Source organism: Colias philodice, chromosome 3 (genome assembly GCF_061535455.1).
Source record: "Colias philodice isolate Cphi_HAF_F1 chromosome 3, ilColPhil1 Martin Lab GWU primary, whole genome shotgun sequence".
Taxonomy (NCBI): Eukaryota; Metazoa; Arthropoda; class Insecta; order Lepidoptera; family Pieridae; genus Colias; species Colias philodice.
This window is the reverse complement of record NC_143088.1, coordinates 8,748,757-8,766,008: the sequence shown is the minus strand read 5'-3', so window position 1 is coordinate 8,766,008 and position 17,252 is coordinate 8,748,757. Positions and strand designations below refer to the sequence as shown.

The 17,252-nt window shown below is 34.5% G+C and overlaps 1 protein-coding gene across 4 annotated transcripts in view; it reads right to left on the bottom strand.

Moving 5' to 3' along the window:
• Nucleotides 1-7,059: 7,059 nt before the first annotated feature.
• Nucleotides 7,060-17,252, bottom strand: part of LOC149489863 (uncharacterized) — a 59,545-nt gene continuing 49,352 nt past the window's right edge. For all 4 annotated transcript variants that reach the window (XM_089714630.1, XM_089714628.1, XM_089714627.1 and 1 more), the window contains one exon: nt 7,060-12,384. In XM_089714630.1, coding sequence (XP_089570756.1) covers nt 10,252-11,970 — 1,719 coding nt within the window. In that variant the 5' untranslated portion in view covers nt 11,971-12,384 and the 3' untranslated portion in view covers nt 7,060-10,251. The remainder of the gene's footprint in view (nt 12,385-17,252) is intronic.

Genomic DNA, 17,252 nt, shown 5'->3' with positions numbered 1-17,252 from the left:
ATTTTTTCAAAGTTAAAAATATTTCCTTTTTTCTGATGGTGTTGCCATCGAATTAAACCGCGCTGTCGTTTCGTTCACAAAAAGTCATGTTATTAGGACCGAATATGTAGCCGCCTCAACTTACGGAAACGAGAGTAACCTGCGTTGTCTGTTAGTTATTGTATAGTCGAATTTAACGTTACATGGAAATTGGAATCTAAATATATGTATACCTACTTATATTAAATCTGTAGAAGTCAATTCTGCACATGAAATATATTTCCTAAATAACTATCACGAGGTGATTAGAGATCGACATCGACGTCAAAAATGTTTGTCCGTCTGTCTGTCTGTATAACCGTTATAGAAACAAAAACTACTCGACGGATTTAAACGAAACTTGGTACAATTATTTTTCATATTCGTGAGCAGAGCAGCAACTCCATTTTTAAGCTTTCGTCGCGTGTGCGTTCTTAATGCGTGTATCTTAATGGTTAAAGCTACACAGAAATCAAGTATGAAAGAAATGTTCTGTTATATTTCTGTTATATAAAAAATATCTCCCGACATCATAAATGTCTATCTTTTATGGTTGAGCTTAGCTTTCTGATTATATTTGTCTACTAGCTGTCCCCGCGACTTCGTTCGCGTGGAATAGTGACTATGGGACCTATGACCATGGGCTCAGGGTGGGGCAACAATAAAAAATCATTTTTATTTTCATGCTCCCACTCCCGCGCCCACTCGCACTCCCACGCCATATGCCACGTTCAGTCCCAATCCCACGCCCACGCCCACTCCCCTTCACAATTAGTACCTACCAGATCAAAGCCAGGGTAAGCGCCCCACCCAGCCCCACCGTGGCTACGCCCATGCTGAATTACTATTTAACATACAATTATTGAGTAAATACGTACAACCATACTGTACTGTTGTACTACCATAAATAATTAAAAGAATTGTTATTAAAATTTCTTACTAAACTGAGCTAAAAAACTTACGTACCAAATTATTAAAGAAAATCAAGAAATGAAATGCCTAACCTATACCAAATAGTTACTACATATTGTAATTAAAAATTATGATTAGTATATAATATCGAAAATCAAAAAAGAAATGCCTAACTAATTCTACGTAAAATTTCTTTTAAATTATGTCATATTATTTTTTAGGAACCAGGGGGGGGGAGAGGAGCAAATTCTATTTCCTTCCTTTCTTAAACAGATGTTTTTAATAATCTATGGTGTAGCCAGTAGCCACTGATCAGCTTAATCGATACTCAGTTTTTATCAAATCCAGAAACAAATCCAAATTAGATCTTTCCTGTCTCACGCACGTAACTAAAGGCTGAAGAGAGAGAGAGCACGTAACTAAACCGTTTAGACGAAGAAAAGTGTATAGAAAAAGGAATAAATAATTTCATAAACTTCCCGACGATCTTTAAAAATAAATTATAACTTTCATTTTTTTCATTCCCACTTTTACCCCTATGTAGGTATAATAAGTGGATGAACCAATTTTGATACACTTTATCTAAGAACCAGCGTCGGAAAATATTCTGCCTAACAAAAAAAACCGCATCTAATTCGGTTTACCTGTTAGCCAGCTACGGTGCCATAGACAGACACACACACACACACAGAAATACATAGCGGTCAAACACATAACACCAGTCTTTTTGCGTCGGGGGTTAAAAATATAATACGACATAATTTAAAGGACATTTTATGTGGAAAATTTACCTATACACCAGGGTAGATAATTTTTGAAACAAAAAAAAATCGCAGTAGGATGAAACCCATTAGAAAAGGATATGATAAAAATGTAAGGAAAAATAAATTACGGTCAATCGGAGTTCGGGAAGTGGGAGGGGGGGAGCTTTTAAGAGAAAAAAATGGTTTCTCTCGATTTCTCGATAATAATAACACCTGCTAATTTTTTTCTACATATTTTAATTGTACAGACATCACTTTTCCACAATTTTATTATATGTATTGATGATGATGATTGAGATTATAACACTCTTAGTCCGTTTTAATTTTTATTCACCCGCATCAGTGCCACCTTTTTTTTTTTTATTATAGTGGGGAAATCTTCTTAGATACCCCCGGCTCCCGGGGATGGAGCCGTGGTTATGTCGGATTTCTACCGACTAAAACCCCACTCTGTTCCATCGCGCTGCTTTGGACGGAACTGCGGGAACGGTTACGACTCTACCGCGTGTCCCGCCCAGCAGATGCCCGTTTCCAGGCCCACCACTAAAACCCCCCTCGCTGGTGGCTGCTGGAACGAAGGCTTACGCCACCAACGCGCAGACAATGGATCTTTCCCCGCTCCATCATCCGCGTTCCCCCGAACCCCCGACCCCAACACCGTCCGGCCGGAGGGTGCACGCCGGAAGGTCCTCCGATGTGTGAAATACACGTCGGGGGACCCTCCGGCGCACTTTTATAGAGATTACCTCGCAGCCCCCTCCTCACCAGAGGTGGCGGCCCTCGGTCCGGCCCCACGGACCGGATTACGAGTTGGCAGACGGCCGTTTTACAGCGGCCGCCGCCCCACACCTCTCTGCAGGAATCTCCGCGCGTCATCACAATGACGCGTCGGGATCCCGCCCTCCGCTGCACGGCGTGGCTTGCTAAACCAGCGAGCCCGCCGCGCCGCGACCTCTGGCCGCCATCCACCGCCGCATAAAAGCCGGCTCCTCTCTGGCCCACAAACAGGACCTCTGCCGTCGGGTCAGTCGAGGCTTTTTAACCCCAACTGCCGTTCAGCGCCACCTTTGCCTAGTGGACACGGGGTCCGCCAAGCCACGACCTCTGGCCGCCATCCCACGCCGCACACAGCGGCCGCTGGGCCACACCTAGCCCTGGCCGTCGGGCCGGTCGAATCTCCCCGACTCTAAACCAGCCGTTCAGCCCCTCGCTGGTCCAATTTCGCTTCACTCAGAGGGCCATAACTCTGAGCTACTGAGCCCCTCCGCCGCGACAAGGCCTGGACCGTTGGGGGGGGCATCAGTGCCACCTAAAAAATCTTTATATATCGAAATTCGAGCAAAGTTAAGAAAATGAGAAATAAGAGTTCTCAAGGATCGTTAGAGATAAGAGGCTTACTATTGACCGAAAACAACATGTGTTATGCCGAACCTGAAACCGCTTCACAACGAGAATTGCGGCTCACAGCTGACCGCGAACGGCATGTACTATCCTGTGAGACCGAAACCTTCACTGAGGGTATATATAACGTCTCACAGCTGATCGCAAATGGCATATTGTACTATCCCGTGAGACCGAAACCCTCACTGAGAGGGAATTACGTCTCACAGCTGATCACGATCGTCATATTTTATCTCGAGAATTCTGAAACTTTTACTCAATATGAAGACCGTTTGACAAATAATAGGGTGCACCATAATATTATTCGATCTCTCGAAGATGAACATGAGCATAAGCAATGACTAGAGTAGGGACGCGAATATTACCATTATTTGAGACAAGAACGATTAATAAGTTTGTTTAATGAAAGATTAAGAATTGAAACTATTGGTCTCTTTAAACGGACGAATAGCGAGAGGCCCGTCTTATTGCAGACAGATTTCGACATAGTCTTAATGACTTAGAGGTAAACATAGAAGATCAATCTACAAATTCGGTGGTGTGGTCCGACAAAATAATATAAAAGTGGGTTTGCTTATAACCTCACAATTGATTACATATCATCTTCTGTATAGGCGATATTAACGTAGTATGTTCTTTTTGTAATGCTTTAAAGTGGAGTAAGGAGTCGGCTTTCGTTTGAAGATACGCCGGAACCTTTGAAATCACTACTTTTAAGTTTTAGAGGAACATGTGCAATCTAAACAGTTCTTAGACAATATTAGCTCTTATAGTATTGCGTTTTAAATGATCCTTTGGTGCTCAACAATTATTAGATGCTCCTTTCATTCTTACTTTTAAGATACAAGGTCAAGTTTATCATTTGATAGGATCCCTTTTGCCTGAAGGCCAACCTAAGTTTCTTTAAATATATTTTGTATTCGACTACGACGAATAATCGAATACAAGAAATCAATATTTCTCGAATTTAAAACTGAACTCATTTCACAATTTTAGAACATGTTAATTCATCAGGTTAATCCGTATATATGCGTTTTAAATCGACATTAGAAGCTTTTCCTCAAGATGGTGATATTAATATAAAATTGGTATAAATGCCGATAGACGGAAGTCTATCAGCACTCAGGAATTCCCTGAGCGTGTTATAACGCCCAGGCCGCAGTATTACAATTTTTCCTACAGTAGGGCGACGAATGTATTTTCGCATAGCAACGGAGGGGAACTCGTGGGGGGTAAAGTGACGCGGGCCACGTACCACAAACATGTTTAGTTTGTGGTACCGAGCGCGAAAGAAAGTCATCGTGTTTTTAGTAAAGTTACTATGTAAACTAACGTAATTTATTACTTAGGTACATATTCTATAATGGCGCGCTCAAACTGTTAATCTACATTTAATTTAGATTATTATTTTAATTACTAAGAAATGTAGAATTTAAATCACATTCATTCATGTTTTCCTCAGATATTCGATGTCTATGATTTTCGATGATTTTAAGATTTTCTTATCAGAGAATTCAATTTTAATGTAGTTAAATTTTATAAGAGACAATTAAGAACATTCAAAAATAAAGTGTCACGTATTTTTTTTAAACGACGAATGACGAAAAACGACCGAATCGCGGACGAAGTCGCGGGCAACAGCTAGTACAGAAATAATTCTGCAGGATATATTTTAATAGATACATATGCCCGAATTTTGGCCCTAAAATCAATGACTCATTCTCATATGTATTAAACTGTTTATTAATTAATGATATCAGATATAATCCTTATTCGTGAAATTATATTGTCGCCATTTATGTTAAAAATATATATGAAGAAAAGTTCCAGAGTCAAATAAAAATGAAGCTTTTGAAACGTTTGTAGGGTAGGAATACATCAGGAACTATGCAAGCAACTATTGAGAAAGATAAATTATTAACTAAAAATTAATAATACATCGATGATCAATGCTACCATTCAAGTCTATGAAAGGTAATGACACCCATAACTTAATAATATATTACTTCAAATTGACATTTTGTAAACATTCAAATAGTAATATGCATGAACGTAACTTAGCTGATGCTTAGTTGTATACGTGAGGTTCGTGACCCTCCTAATAAGTGCTGATTACTTACTGGAAAATCTATGATAAAATTGACGACCCATCACATTTAGAAAGTTAGCGTGTCAAGTTATAATCACAGGCCAATGTTTACATCTCGTAATAAGCATTTGTGAGTTAAATTTCTCATAAATGCAATGTGCGTGGTTAGATTCATTTGTTCTGTTTAGTATATGGCTGCAATTTCCATTTACTGCGTTCCTACAAGGCGACAACTTAAACGTTTCCGCTGTCGCTTTTTACAATTTAATATTCATTTGCATTCCTTATTCTAAAAGCGCTTTACCAAATATGTACGCGTTGAATATGGAATATTCAAACTAGGAATAGCTTATATGAAAACAAAAAGTTGCAGCTTGATGCACCATAGATGAATTCTTGGAAGGAATGCTAAAGATGTGCTAACTTTACCTTATAAGAGCCCAGAATATGTGTGTTATAAAAGCCATTTGTAAAATTAAAGTCCAAATATATCAATTGATTTTATAAATAATTTATCTTATTCGTAACTTAACTCTAAGAATAATAATGGAAAGACCATATTTACACACTCACTAGCTTAATGTACTTATTATAAAAATGTTATTTGACCTAATTGGCCTAATGTGATTGATCGTTTTTGTAAACTTGTGTAAGCTTTTATCGTTAATTCAACAAGATCGATCGTTTCAAACGTTCTACGTTTTGTATTTTTTTTTAAACTACTGCGACGACTACTGGATAAAATCTCCACATTAAGACCTAAGCCCACTAGTTATTATTCTGTGTCTAAGCCAATTATTGCTCTACACCCAAGTGCACAATAAATTATTTATTACTAGATTTCCGCCCGCGGCTTCGCCCGCGTTTTCAAAGGAAAACCCGCATAGTTCCCGTTCCCGTGGGATTTCCGGGATAAAACCTATCCTATGTGTTATTCTGATGTATAAGCTATATTGTGGTAAAGTTTCATTCAAATCCATTCAGTAGTTTTTACGTGAAAGAGTAACAAACATCCATACAAACTTTCGCCTTTATAATATTAGTAGGATTTTTTTTGCGTTTCATTTTGATATAAAGTGAGACGTTTATCATGAACCCAGCAAGTCATGAGGCAATGCAAGCAATGAGGAAACAATTGACCGCTCGCAGCAATAACACTAAATTTTATACCAATTTTATTCATATATATAGGTCTGCTCGGAGATTATATTTGAACAATGAGTGGAAAGCGTGTAGCAAGGTACGTAAATCCATCGGAAGTGTTCACGTCGTCGATAGGATCGCTCTGCCTACAATGGAGCTAATTACAACGTGTGGCCGCCGCACATCGGCCGGAACACGAAACAATGGCCGGCCGGAGACTGACGCTATTTCTATTTATTTACATGCCTTTTGTTTGATCGTCTTGCTATCACAATGCAATTGGGGTACTTGTACATTTGCACGTTGAATTTACTGTATGAATACTAAATCAGAAGAAAATTTTTATTAGTCGACTTCTTCACTAAAACAGCTAGGATAAGATCGGCTGGTGACTTTTATAAAATTGTCAATATTTGGCCAACAGTCTCTAACTGATTAAAAGTCTAGTCATAATTTATAACTAGGGTTAAAATTATTAAAGCACGGATAGCACAAGCAGTTAGTAATAAAAACAGTGGTAGGTCACCTATGACTGTGTTATTTTTTTTAGATACATAATCACTGGCCAAGGTTTATTGTTAAATGACATATTAGGCTTACTCATAACTGTTCCTTATAAATAGGAAGTATGAAGAAAGTGAATATATGAAGGTTTTGCGTTTTGCTATGTTCTGGAATTGGTTGAATGAGGTTTCTTTCCCTAATTAAAGGATAGAACATAAAACAACAAAATATTATAAAACATTTTATTAGCAAACTTAAGTAGGAAAGTAAAAAATATAGAAATTCCATATAAAACTGAAAATATTGTAAAATTATGGTAGCTACAAACTGTATTCACATAACGGATACTTCATACTGTTGTTTGAACCAGGCAAACCGTGTTCGCTCATTATATTCGCATACAACGAACCTTCGCGGTCTATACAAATTATAATAATAATAATATTGTAAAAAATGGAATAGTTAATTAAATCGTGGCATTGTGACTCGTGTTTTATATTCATATTGAGTTAAAGTTAAATTATATATGGTGAATGGAAATGATTACTCTTATTTTGTGCAACGCTGAAACGTATAGGTCCCACAAAAGGTTCGTGCGAATACAATCCTTATCAGTTGGAAGACTACGATTGTAGCAGTATCGACACAAGAAAAATGCGTTTTTGTGACGATTCTGTTACTTCAAGCACAAAGTAGCATTCGTTAAACAGTCATACATAAACAATAATCACAGCTCGGATTAAATCAAAATTAAAATCTTTTTCGTTTTCCTTCTATCGTCTTAAATATAAATCTATAAATAAATAATGAAATTATTGTACAGGGACGGCATCTAAGGACGAAGTGAACAATTTTTTAAATTTCACGATTACATTTGAGCAATAATATTTCCAAATAAATTAAATTAAAAAGTATTTACAACTGTTCGTCATTATGCCGACATTAATTACAAAGTAATTCATCCACGTCCTTCTCTATAAAATGTATCAATAATATTAAATTATCAATCATACATCGAGCTATCATTAAAATCTTAACATTAGATTTAATAAAATCTAAAAATCAACTCAGGAACAAATGCAATATTAAGTAATTAATCGATTGTAATGAAATAAATCCCATTTCTCGAATAAGATCCAAAAACAAACAATAGATAGTTTTAATATTTTACAAGTTTAATATATTAACAACCATTTATGCGAATTGTATTCTATAATTAAGGTAGAGCCATATTTCTTACATCTAACTGGTAAATCTCTCAAAAATCTTATTTGCTTAATGTACATATAACATTTATAATATAATGTCTATAAATTCGCTAATTCAGATATGATCTAATGAGATACAAGTGGTAGAGTTTACGCCACAAATTACAAAATAATTTCCCTTAGACTTGATCAGTTGTTATTTACAACGATTGAGTATTATTTAAAAATACTTAATAATATAAACATGTTGAAATACACGTAAACTGCTATAAAACTATAAGCTTCCAAAAAAGTACATAATTGTAAAACGAGTATTAAAATATTATTGGTGTAAACATTACGAAAACATGTTTCGATCAAAATTGTACATTACAGAGGAAGAGTAAATAATACTTATTAACTTAGTAAATATTTTACCCACAATATATTTCGCACTGTCGGTAAAAGTATCTAATAATAATATTTTTTCTAAGAAAAATAGTCTCTCGTGTAGGCAGAGAGATCACAAGGCAGTGTTTCGTTGTCAAGTTCTTATAGTAAGCACACATTTTACCAAACAACATTGGCAAGATACATAATATATTCAATATACAGAATAATATAAAATAATCTCAACATAATATAGGTAAATAGATATCATGCTCCCTAAATAATTACAAGTCTTAAAATATTTGTTTTGGAAATTTAAAATATGTAGAACGTGTTAAAATCGCAACGATAAACATTTACGATACTGCTTTGTCACGATCCATTTCTATTGTTAAACCAAAGACCTACAGAATAACTTGATACTTGTAAAGTTGTATTGAAAGTTAATAATGTTTGTAATTAATGTTAGAATTGATAAACAACTTATCGTTATTAAATAAAATATGCAAAGTTAGTTAATGACCGAACCAGAATGTTAATAAGAAAAATAGTTACAATCAGAGAAAGTATCAATAATATGTTAAAATTAAGAAAACACGCTGCGCGACATTCTGTAGATTGGACATTCTGTGGATTGGACTATAATAGAAACAATGATAACATCGTAAAAATATAAATAAAATGCTAGTATCACTTTCATTCTGAGGATTATATAAATCATTAATTATTGAGTATTGTTCGGAGTATCTTAGTAATAACTAGGCGAGGCTTCGTTTTTAAGTGCACGAGTGAAACAAAGAAAGTTCAATTTATTAGACGAGAAAGGAAGAACAATTTAAAATAAAGCGATTGAATCGCCTCTTGTATCGGAAATTTATAGCAATCGGGGAGTAATCACGCCTCTCGTAAAATATAAAGGGATCAATTTAATGTTGCCATAAGAGTACCCTTCACTGTACTACCTAGTTTATGCGGTTAGTAAAGAAAAACACATTGTTATTTTAATACATGTTATTATAGAGAAATTACAAGGATACGTCTTCTACGGAAAATAATAACTAACATTAATCAAGCTAAATATTGCCATGTCAATTTAATGTACCAATGTCTAAAGTTATTATTATTTTTAAGATGTGTATTCGAAAGTGAATCGTTCGCATTCATGGTCTGACATGAGGAAAAATAATCCATATAGTTGAGACCAAGACTTCGTAGAGATACGATAGTTGAGCGGTGAAAGATAGCAGTGGGCAATGAATGCTCGTTCTTTTACACTGCTTTTTTTTTACTATTTTTTAGAAAGTTCACTGTATCTAACATTGGCCGCAAGAGAAATTATAGTGCGAGTAAGAAATAAGCAATCCTAAAATTGTTAAGCATCTTAAATACCATCGATGAAAAGTTTGTTCTTTTATGTAAAGACTTTTTCGACAGAGCATCGCAGTCTAATTATACACTTACATGTAAAAGCTTAAGACTTGTAACACGATTCTTACATTTGCAAACATTTATAAATTATACATCTGAAACATTTAAGTTTTAATACGTTCAAAAAATAACTTAAGTATTACTCTATTTTATACTAGCTAAAGCTAAAAGTTATCGGTAACGGACGGAATTACATACAAATTAACAAATACAGTAACGGTCAAATATTTATGGACACGTGTCATATCAATCATATCACTTACACTCGCCTTATTTGTCTATAGAACTATTTAGCACCTTACCAAATTCATGTGTGATCAGCCTTCGTGGATTCGTTTATTTTAATACATTTATTATCACTGTGACAATATACAATAATTGACTATCAGGCAAAATGAAAATGTGGAATGGGCAGTTATCTTTGTTTTGTCGTTTTTGAAGCACCGTTGGCAGCGGCACTTTTCTGTGCAATATGAGTCTGATAATGTTTCGCTAGATGCGCTTTTTGTCGAAAACTTTTACCGCACAGAGAACACGTGAACGGCTTCTCGCCGGTGTGCGTTCGAACGTGCACATTTACTGAGTATTTATCCTTAAATCCTTTTGAACATATGGAGCAATAATGCAATGATCTTTCTTTTCTCACGCCGTTAGATGTCGACGTTGCTGCTTGAACCGCTGTCCCAGATTGGGTTTGCGATGTGGGGGATGTATTTTTGCTCGGAAACCGTTTGTGTTTTTTCCCCATTGATTTCGTACTGGTAACAGTAGGTGACGCCGTCATCATCTGTAAGTGTTGGGAAAGTTGGACTTCACCGGCTGGTATCATTGTTACCAATTCACCACTGACATGATGAATATTGTAGACGTTTCGCGTAGGATCTATGGGCTCAACAGTACAAAACGGTTGTACCGATTCACCTAATTCCGACGCTATTCTTTTCAACTTTTCATAATCGTCCGAGTATGTAGCATCAAGCTGAGAGAACAATATATCGTCCACGCTTTGTGAAGGTGTTGAATTATCACCATTTGCCACTACTGTAGCTGTCGGGTCTTCTAACAGTATTGAAATATTTACATTGCCATTTTGCGGTGCTATTGACATGAGAAGCTCTGCGTCGGGTTCTTTCGTATCTTGATACATTGAAGGAACATCAGCTTTGTTATTGTTGTTTATAATAACTCTTTTTAGTTCCGTTTCCGCATCAATTTTTGTAATAGCATTCTTTTGTAAAGTACTGTATCTTATGAAGGCTTTTCCTTGCAATGCGCTTCTTAGTAGAGAGTCATTTGATTCTGTATTCTGATCCGTCAATTTCCAATCATTATTGTTGTTATTAAATTCAACTTGTGCATCCAATAACGAGGAAGTACCAATAATAGGACTACGCGTTGAATCATCCTTCTTGTCATTGCTTTGAAATTCAGTTTCGGTATAATTATATGCTTCTACTTTCACTAAGCTATTTGCGCTCAACTCCGTACTTCTATTTTCAGATTCATTTTCTTCGTAGTTAAAGTTTTCTACTTTTGGCAATATATTGGGATTCAGAGTGTCTTGATTGAAGTCATGTGGAAAACCATTCATATTTAATATTGACTCGAGATCTAGCGAGGGATTTGTTTCTATGTCCGCTGGACTGGACATGGATACATCTTCATCCTTTACCCAAGTATCTTGATTTAGGACAGTCAGTGTATAAATTTGACCGTCTGTGTTGTTACTTATGAGTTTATTTGAAATAGCAGTATCTGCACATGGATGTGTTGCACTTATATCGGTGTCTTGATTCCAATAATATTTATTTAAATCTTCCAACATGGCTGTTTCTAAGCGATCGCGATCTCTATCCACGTTCCAAATTGAATCAAAACTTTGAAGGGGGTTCGACGTAGTTGCAGCGGTCATGCTGTTGCTACTAGAGGATTGGTTACAGGTTACACTCAGTAAGCTGTTGTTGTTTTGTTCCTTTGGCTCCTCTGATAATAAGGGATTCGAGCGTGAATCTGGCGATTCCATGAAGACATTAACTGATCGCATCTGTTGTTTATATTGAGCGTCAGTTACTTCATTAGAAGTGACAAAATCAAAAAAGTCTGATTTTGATAATTCAGGAGCAGTGGCCGTCATGACTACCGTTTAGGCGAAACGACCGAGAACAGTAACTCGGTTAATATTATAACTTAACCACATTAAATAATCTCGTGCGATATCAACGTTCAGTTCTTTGTACTAAAATAAATACATCTAAGTAAAATACGTGTATTATAACCCGATATGACTTGTACTTTATTGGCAGTCGCTAGTGCGGCGGTAACTGGTAATGTCTTAAAGCGTAGGCTGGGATGCTACTCAGATGTGTCTAGTAGGTGAACAACAATAGGCGGACCAACGGAGTGTGCAATTTTGATCCGAACGTTCCTCTTTCCCATTATTCACCCCAACCTTGTGACTGCTCGTTAATAACTCAGCTCTTTTGACGTCTACAACGATACGCTTTATGTCGAGTTATTGTGTCCATCATATCTTGAAATGTTGTAGAATCTGAAACGAAAAAATACAAATATTAGAATAATGTAGGACAAAGCGTTACAAAAATTAAGCCTAGTTTGATGGTCAATGAATTATAATGTAGTCGTATCTGAATATTTAATTAACAAGTTTATCGATCCGTGTGCTTAGATCCTGTACAAAACCAGGGCGAGCGAGTCACGCAGCATGCCTACCAGACGTCACGTAATGCCTTCGTTAGTGTTCTCAGATGTCATTTTTTATTTTTATTACAGAAAAGGTGAACTATTTAAGCTTTATTATTATATTTTTCAACATCTTTGTACTAATTTTTTGAATTTCTTTAAGATTGTTCGGCATAATAATAGTTAACAGTTAACACACAAGGTTTATGTCTTATTATATTAGGCGTGTAGTAATTTTTGTTCAAAAACTACTGATGAATAAAGACTTTATTTAGTTTTTTTTTTGCAAATAAGACTACAGATTCAATAAACCGTAAACATTTTTATAACAGATACGAAACCATATAATTGCCAAACCTAGTTTAACCGTAGGCACCTACTTAAAAAACTACCAGTTTTACACCTGTATCGAATATCAGAACATTACATAAAAATATGTTTATCTCATGGCAGTATACTGTATACCTATATAGTATAAGTATTTATAGTACTTTATTACACGTAAAACGAGAAAGGTTTGTCAAATGACACGACGAATTGGAGCGAGCTCGCGGACCGAAACACGCTGTATTATATTTCATCTGTCAGGTTACAATATTAAACACGTTCTTAAATTATTTCTTAAAATATCAAAATATTTTCTCTGTGTGAATTTATATTGTACCTATATTTTAAAGTATAATTAGGTTTTTGATACTAAATTAAGGTTCTAATTATATACAGTAATGTAAAATAGGTTTAGTTGTGCAAAAAATAGATTGATCACCAAGGAAAATTTACTACATATTTATATTACTGTGGTTCGCAGTTTCACCGGCAGAGGAACCGCCGCGGCCGCCCAAAAGTATCACACCTAACTTTATCCGTTCAAGGATTGATCTCTGACAAAAAGTAGCCTAAATTTGACCTTTTCATATTTTTATCCCAAACGTTCAAATCAGTGTCGTGGATTATCCGTGAAAGCGTAACAGACAAATAGGCAGACTTTCGCATTTATAATATGTATTAAATTTGAGTTTAATAAAAAAATACTATTTTAGGTAAGTATAATTACATAGGCGCAAAAAATATTCATTATTAATATGCATATATTTAGAATAATGTATCATAAACCTAATTTTAATACATAACTAGGAAATGAAGTATTTAAATTTACGAATGATTTTGCAAAAGTGTTGTTATAAGGCAGTTGACCTTGTTCTAGACATAAAATTTAACTACACTAACAGACATAAAATCGTAAACAGCAATTATAAAAGTACTACAATCGTTAATAAATACGAAATAAACATTTATTATAAGATGTATTTGTATTTATTTATTAATATGTAGAATGAAAAATAAATCATGCGTGTGTTAAATTATTACTTCATAGTTCATACACAATATGAACGATAGCAAATTTCCTGATTTCGTGATAATATGACTTTATTAGGATTATGATAAGCTAATGAATATTTAGAAAATGCATGAAATTTGTATAATATATTGAATAATGCATAAAATAAGATAAAACACGGTTCTTGTTACTCTTTTTTACAACCACGTTGGTAAGTTTTAATGAACTTACCACATTCTTGCAAATTAATAAATTAGAATTTTGAATTTAAATTTGAAAGCAGATTGGTGAGTTTTCTGAGAGAGCTCAGCCGTGCTACCACCGTGTTTTAAAAATTTCCTTTTTTATTAAACAAAGTATTTATTTTTTAAATATTTAATGAATAATTCAGAAAAGTGAATTAATTTTCATGATCATATGCTTACATTGCAATAAACTTAAACTTACAAAAAATTACGTACCAACTAACTTTTAACTTACCTACTAGATTTTTTTGACATAGATCTCACCAGAAACATGCTTCTGGAATTTATTAAGGCGTACGTATAATTCATCAATTAGCGAATAATCTTAAACTGAGTACTGGCAGATCAAATTACTGATCGTCCTAAACCTAAATACCTTGCTGAAATGATATGATCACACTCCTAGTACATCTACCTTAAGGGGGCGCATAAAGCAAAATAACCAATCTTCTATTAGATGATACGTGTAATATGCAAGACCAAATCTAAAAAATAAAATATATATCAAACTAGATGATATGTTCAACGATTCTGTTTAATCAAAAAAATAAAATATTAAAATTTACTCGATAAAAAAAAATCACCAAGTTAGCTCTAATTTTCACACTTTTACGTTTTCTACTTGACATGGTAATACTTATTATGATTTTTTTTTCATAAACAATTATATTAAAACATTTGCAAGATATTTGTCAGAGCATTTTGTGTAATTACTTTTAGTTTTGGTTTTATCTGCGATAAACCACTTTTGGCGCTCTTTTTTTCTCGAGATAAACGTTTGATTTTGTCACGATAAAAGTGGTTTATCGCAGATAAAACCAAAACTAAAAGTAATAACACAAAATGCTCTGACAAATATCTTGCAAATGTTTTAATATAATTGTTTATGAAAAAAAAAATCATAATAAGTATTACCATGTCAAGTAGAAAACGTAAAAGTGTGAAAATTAGAGCTAACTTGGTGATTTTTTTTTATCGAGTAAATTTTAATATTTTATGTTTTTGATTAAACAGAATCGTTGAACATATCATCTAGTTTGATATATATTTTATTTTTTAGATTTGGTCTTGCATATTACACGTATCATCTAATAGAAGATTGGTTATTTTGCTTTATGCACCCCCTTAAATACGAGTATCGGTGCTTAATGGTCTATTGATTACTTATACTAGAAGTCATGATTCGGAAGAATTCTAACAAATACCCGCGGCCCCACCATTAAAGCGACTCGACGGAACACAGTGGGGTTTTAGTCGGTAAGAATCCGACATAACCCACGGCTCCTTCCCCGGGGGCCGTGGGTATCTTTGGAAGATTTCCCCACTATAAAAAAAAGGCTCAGTAATCATTAAAATACCTATAGTATTAATAGTCTTACGTTGTTAGTTAAAAATTGAGAGGAGTTTGTTAAATTAATGATTTAAGTTTAGTACTCTGAGATAAAATTAAACACTCATTAAATAAAATATTTTTGGGGGAATAACGATTGTTCGAGTGTTACAGTGACTGATAAATTAATCAGTCAAGATAATTTCTTTTCGACTTAAACATTTTAGTTACAAAGTATGTAGTTATTAAAAATTAATTAATATTTCGATGAGGTTAGTGTTTCATTTTTTACTGGTATGTAATGATGACTTTGGTAGTATCGCGCATGTGGGTTAACGAGCGTTGCGCCATTGCGCCTGCGCAGCGCAGTCGGCGGCAAAGTCAATTGGATCGACACTAGCTTTGTTGTGCCACATCGATATGAAAACGAACGCTTTACTACAGTTTTATGATGGTCATATAGATGGAATTAAACAGAAATTATGTAATGGATTTCACACTATATTGCACGTTTTGTAAAGCTAATTTGCCTTTATGTATTAGGTTTATGTATATAAAATGTAGTAGTCAAAAATTTTAATTAATATAAGCGCTGTCTGCTTGCTGTAATACCTCAGGTTAAGCTTTATTTTATAGGACGGCTAAGTAAAGGTTTTGTGGTTTCTAGTCTTCAATTTTATGTATTTAACTAGTGTGCAATCAATATTAAATTTAAACGAGTCTCATGATTAGTTGCATTAACTTAAGGTTAGAGTTTAAAGCTCTTAAACAATGCTTAGTGCTTACTGTCTAATTATTATTATTATGAATCCACGGGTCCGATTATATTAGATACATTTTATATAGAGCTCATTACGTCAGATGGAGCTGTTAGCAGTGTGAGAGCAATGAATATAAAATATTTTATTATTTGAGCAATTGGTACTTGGTAGTATTATGTCTATATTTTCATTGCATTGACCTTTACCGGCATCGCAAAAATACGTGTATACGCGTAGATATGTTAAGAGTTAGACCCTGTAACCTTTAACTACTTCATTGAAGTCTGTAATTTTAAGTGCGTTCCTTACATTATGTCTCATTTATATAATAATCAAACATTCCTTTACGATTTCAATAAATGAGTTATTTTTACTTTAATTTATATCAAAACCATAGGTAATAGGTATACATTTCACTTTTAATTAAAAGACTCTCTAGGAAGCCTCTACATGAATTTCAAAATATCGTGATTCGGGATGTGTTATAGGAAGGTGTGTCTAAGTCCATAATTAATGGTTAATTTGTCACAGACTTAATTAAAAGCTAAAATAGCAAGGAATATTGTACATACGTGATTCACAAGCAAGCGGTTCGACCGTTTACGGAAAACTTGTCTGTACCGTGTGAAAATAATGACTTGCCATACGTTTATACGTAGAAGTTATTAATGTTTATATAAACTGCAGTTATTTTTATATCAAATGTATATTTCCATAATTACGATAAAGTAAACGACGTTCTAAATCAAAAAGATAAATAATTCTCATGGCCAGTACCAGATTAAAATTTACACTGTTACTAGAATCAACAAAAGCATCAATAAGTCTCCAGCAAGTCTAGCAAGTTAAATTACGTCGAAACAAGCCTTGTTCGGTTATCTCGCTATCTAACAATCTAACTATAAACTAAATACTTGAGCAACGAATGCACCTACGACGGCTACCTATACCTATCTCGTTATCTTAATTAACATGAATCTAAACGGCCTCGATCGGTAATACAAAGTATCTAGACTTATCTCCGGAAAGATCGAATGATGT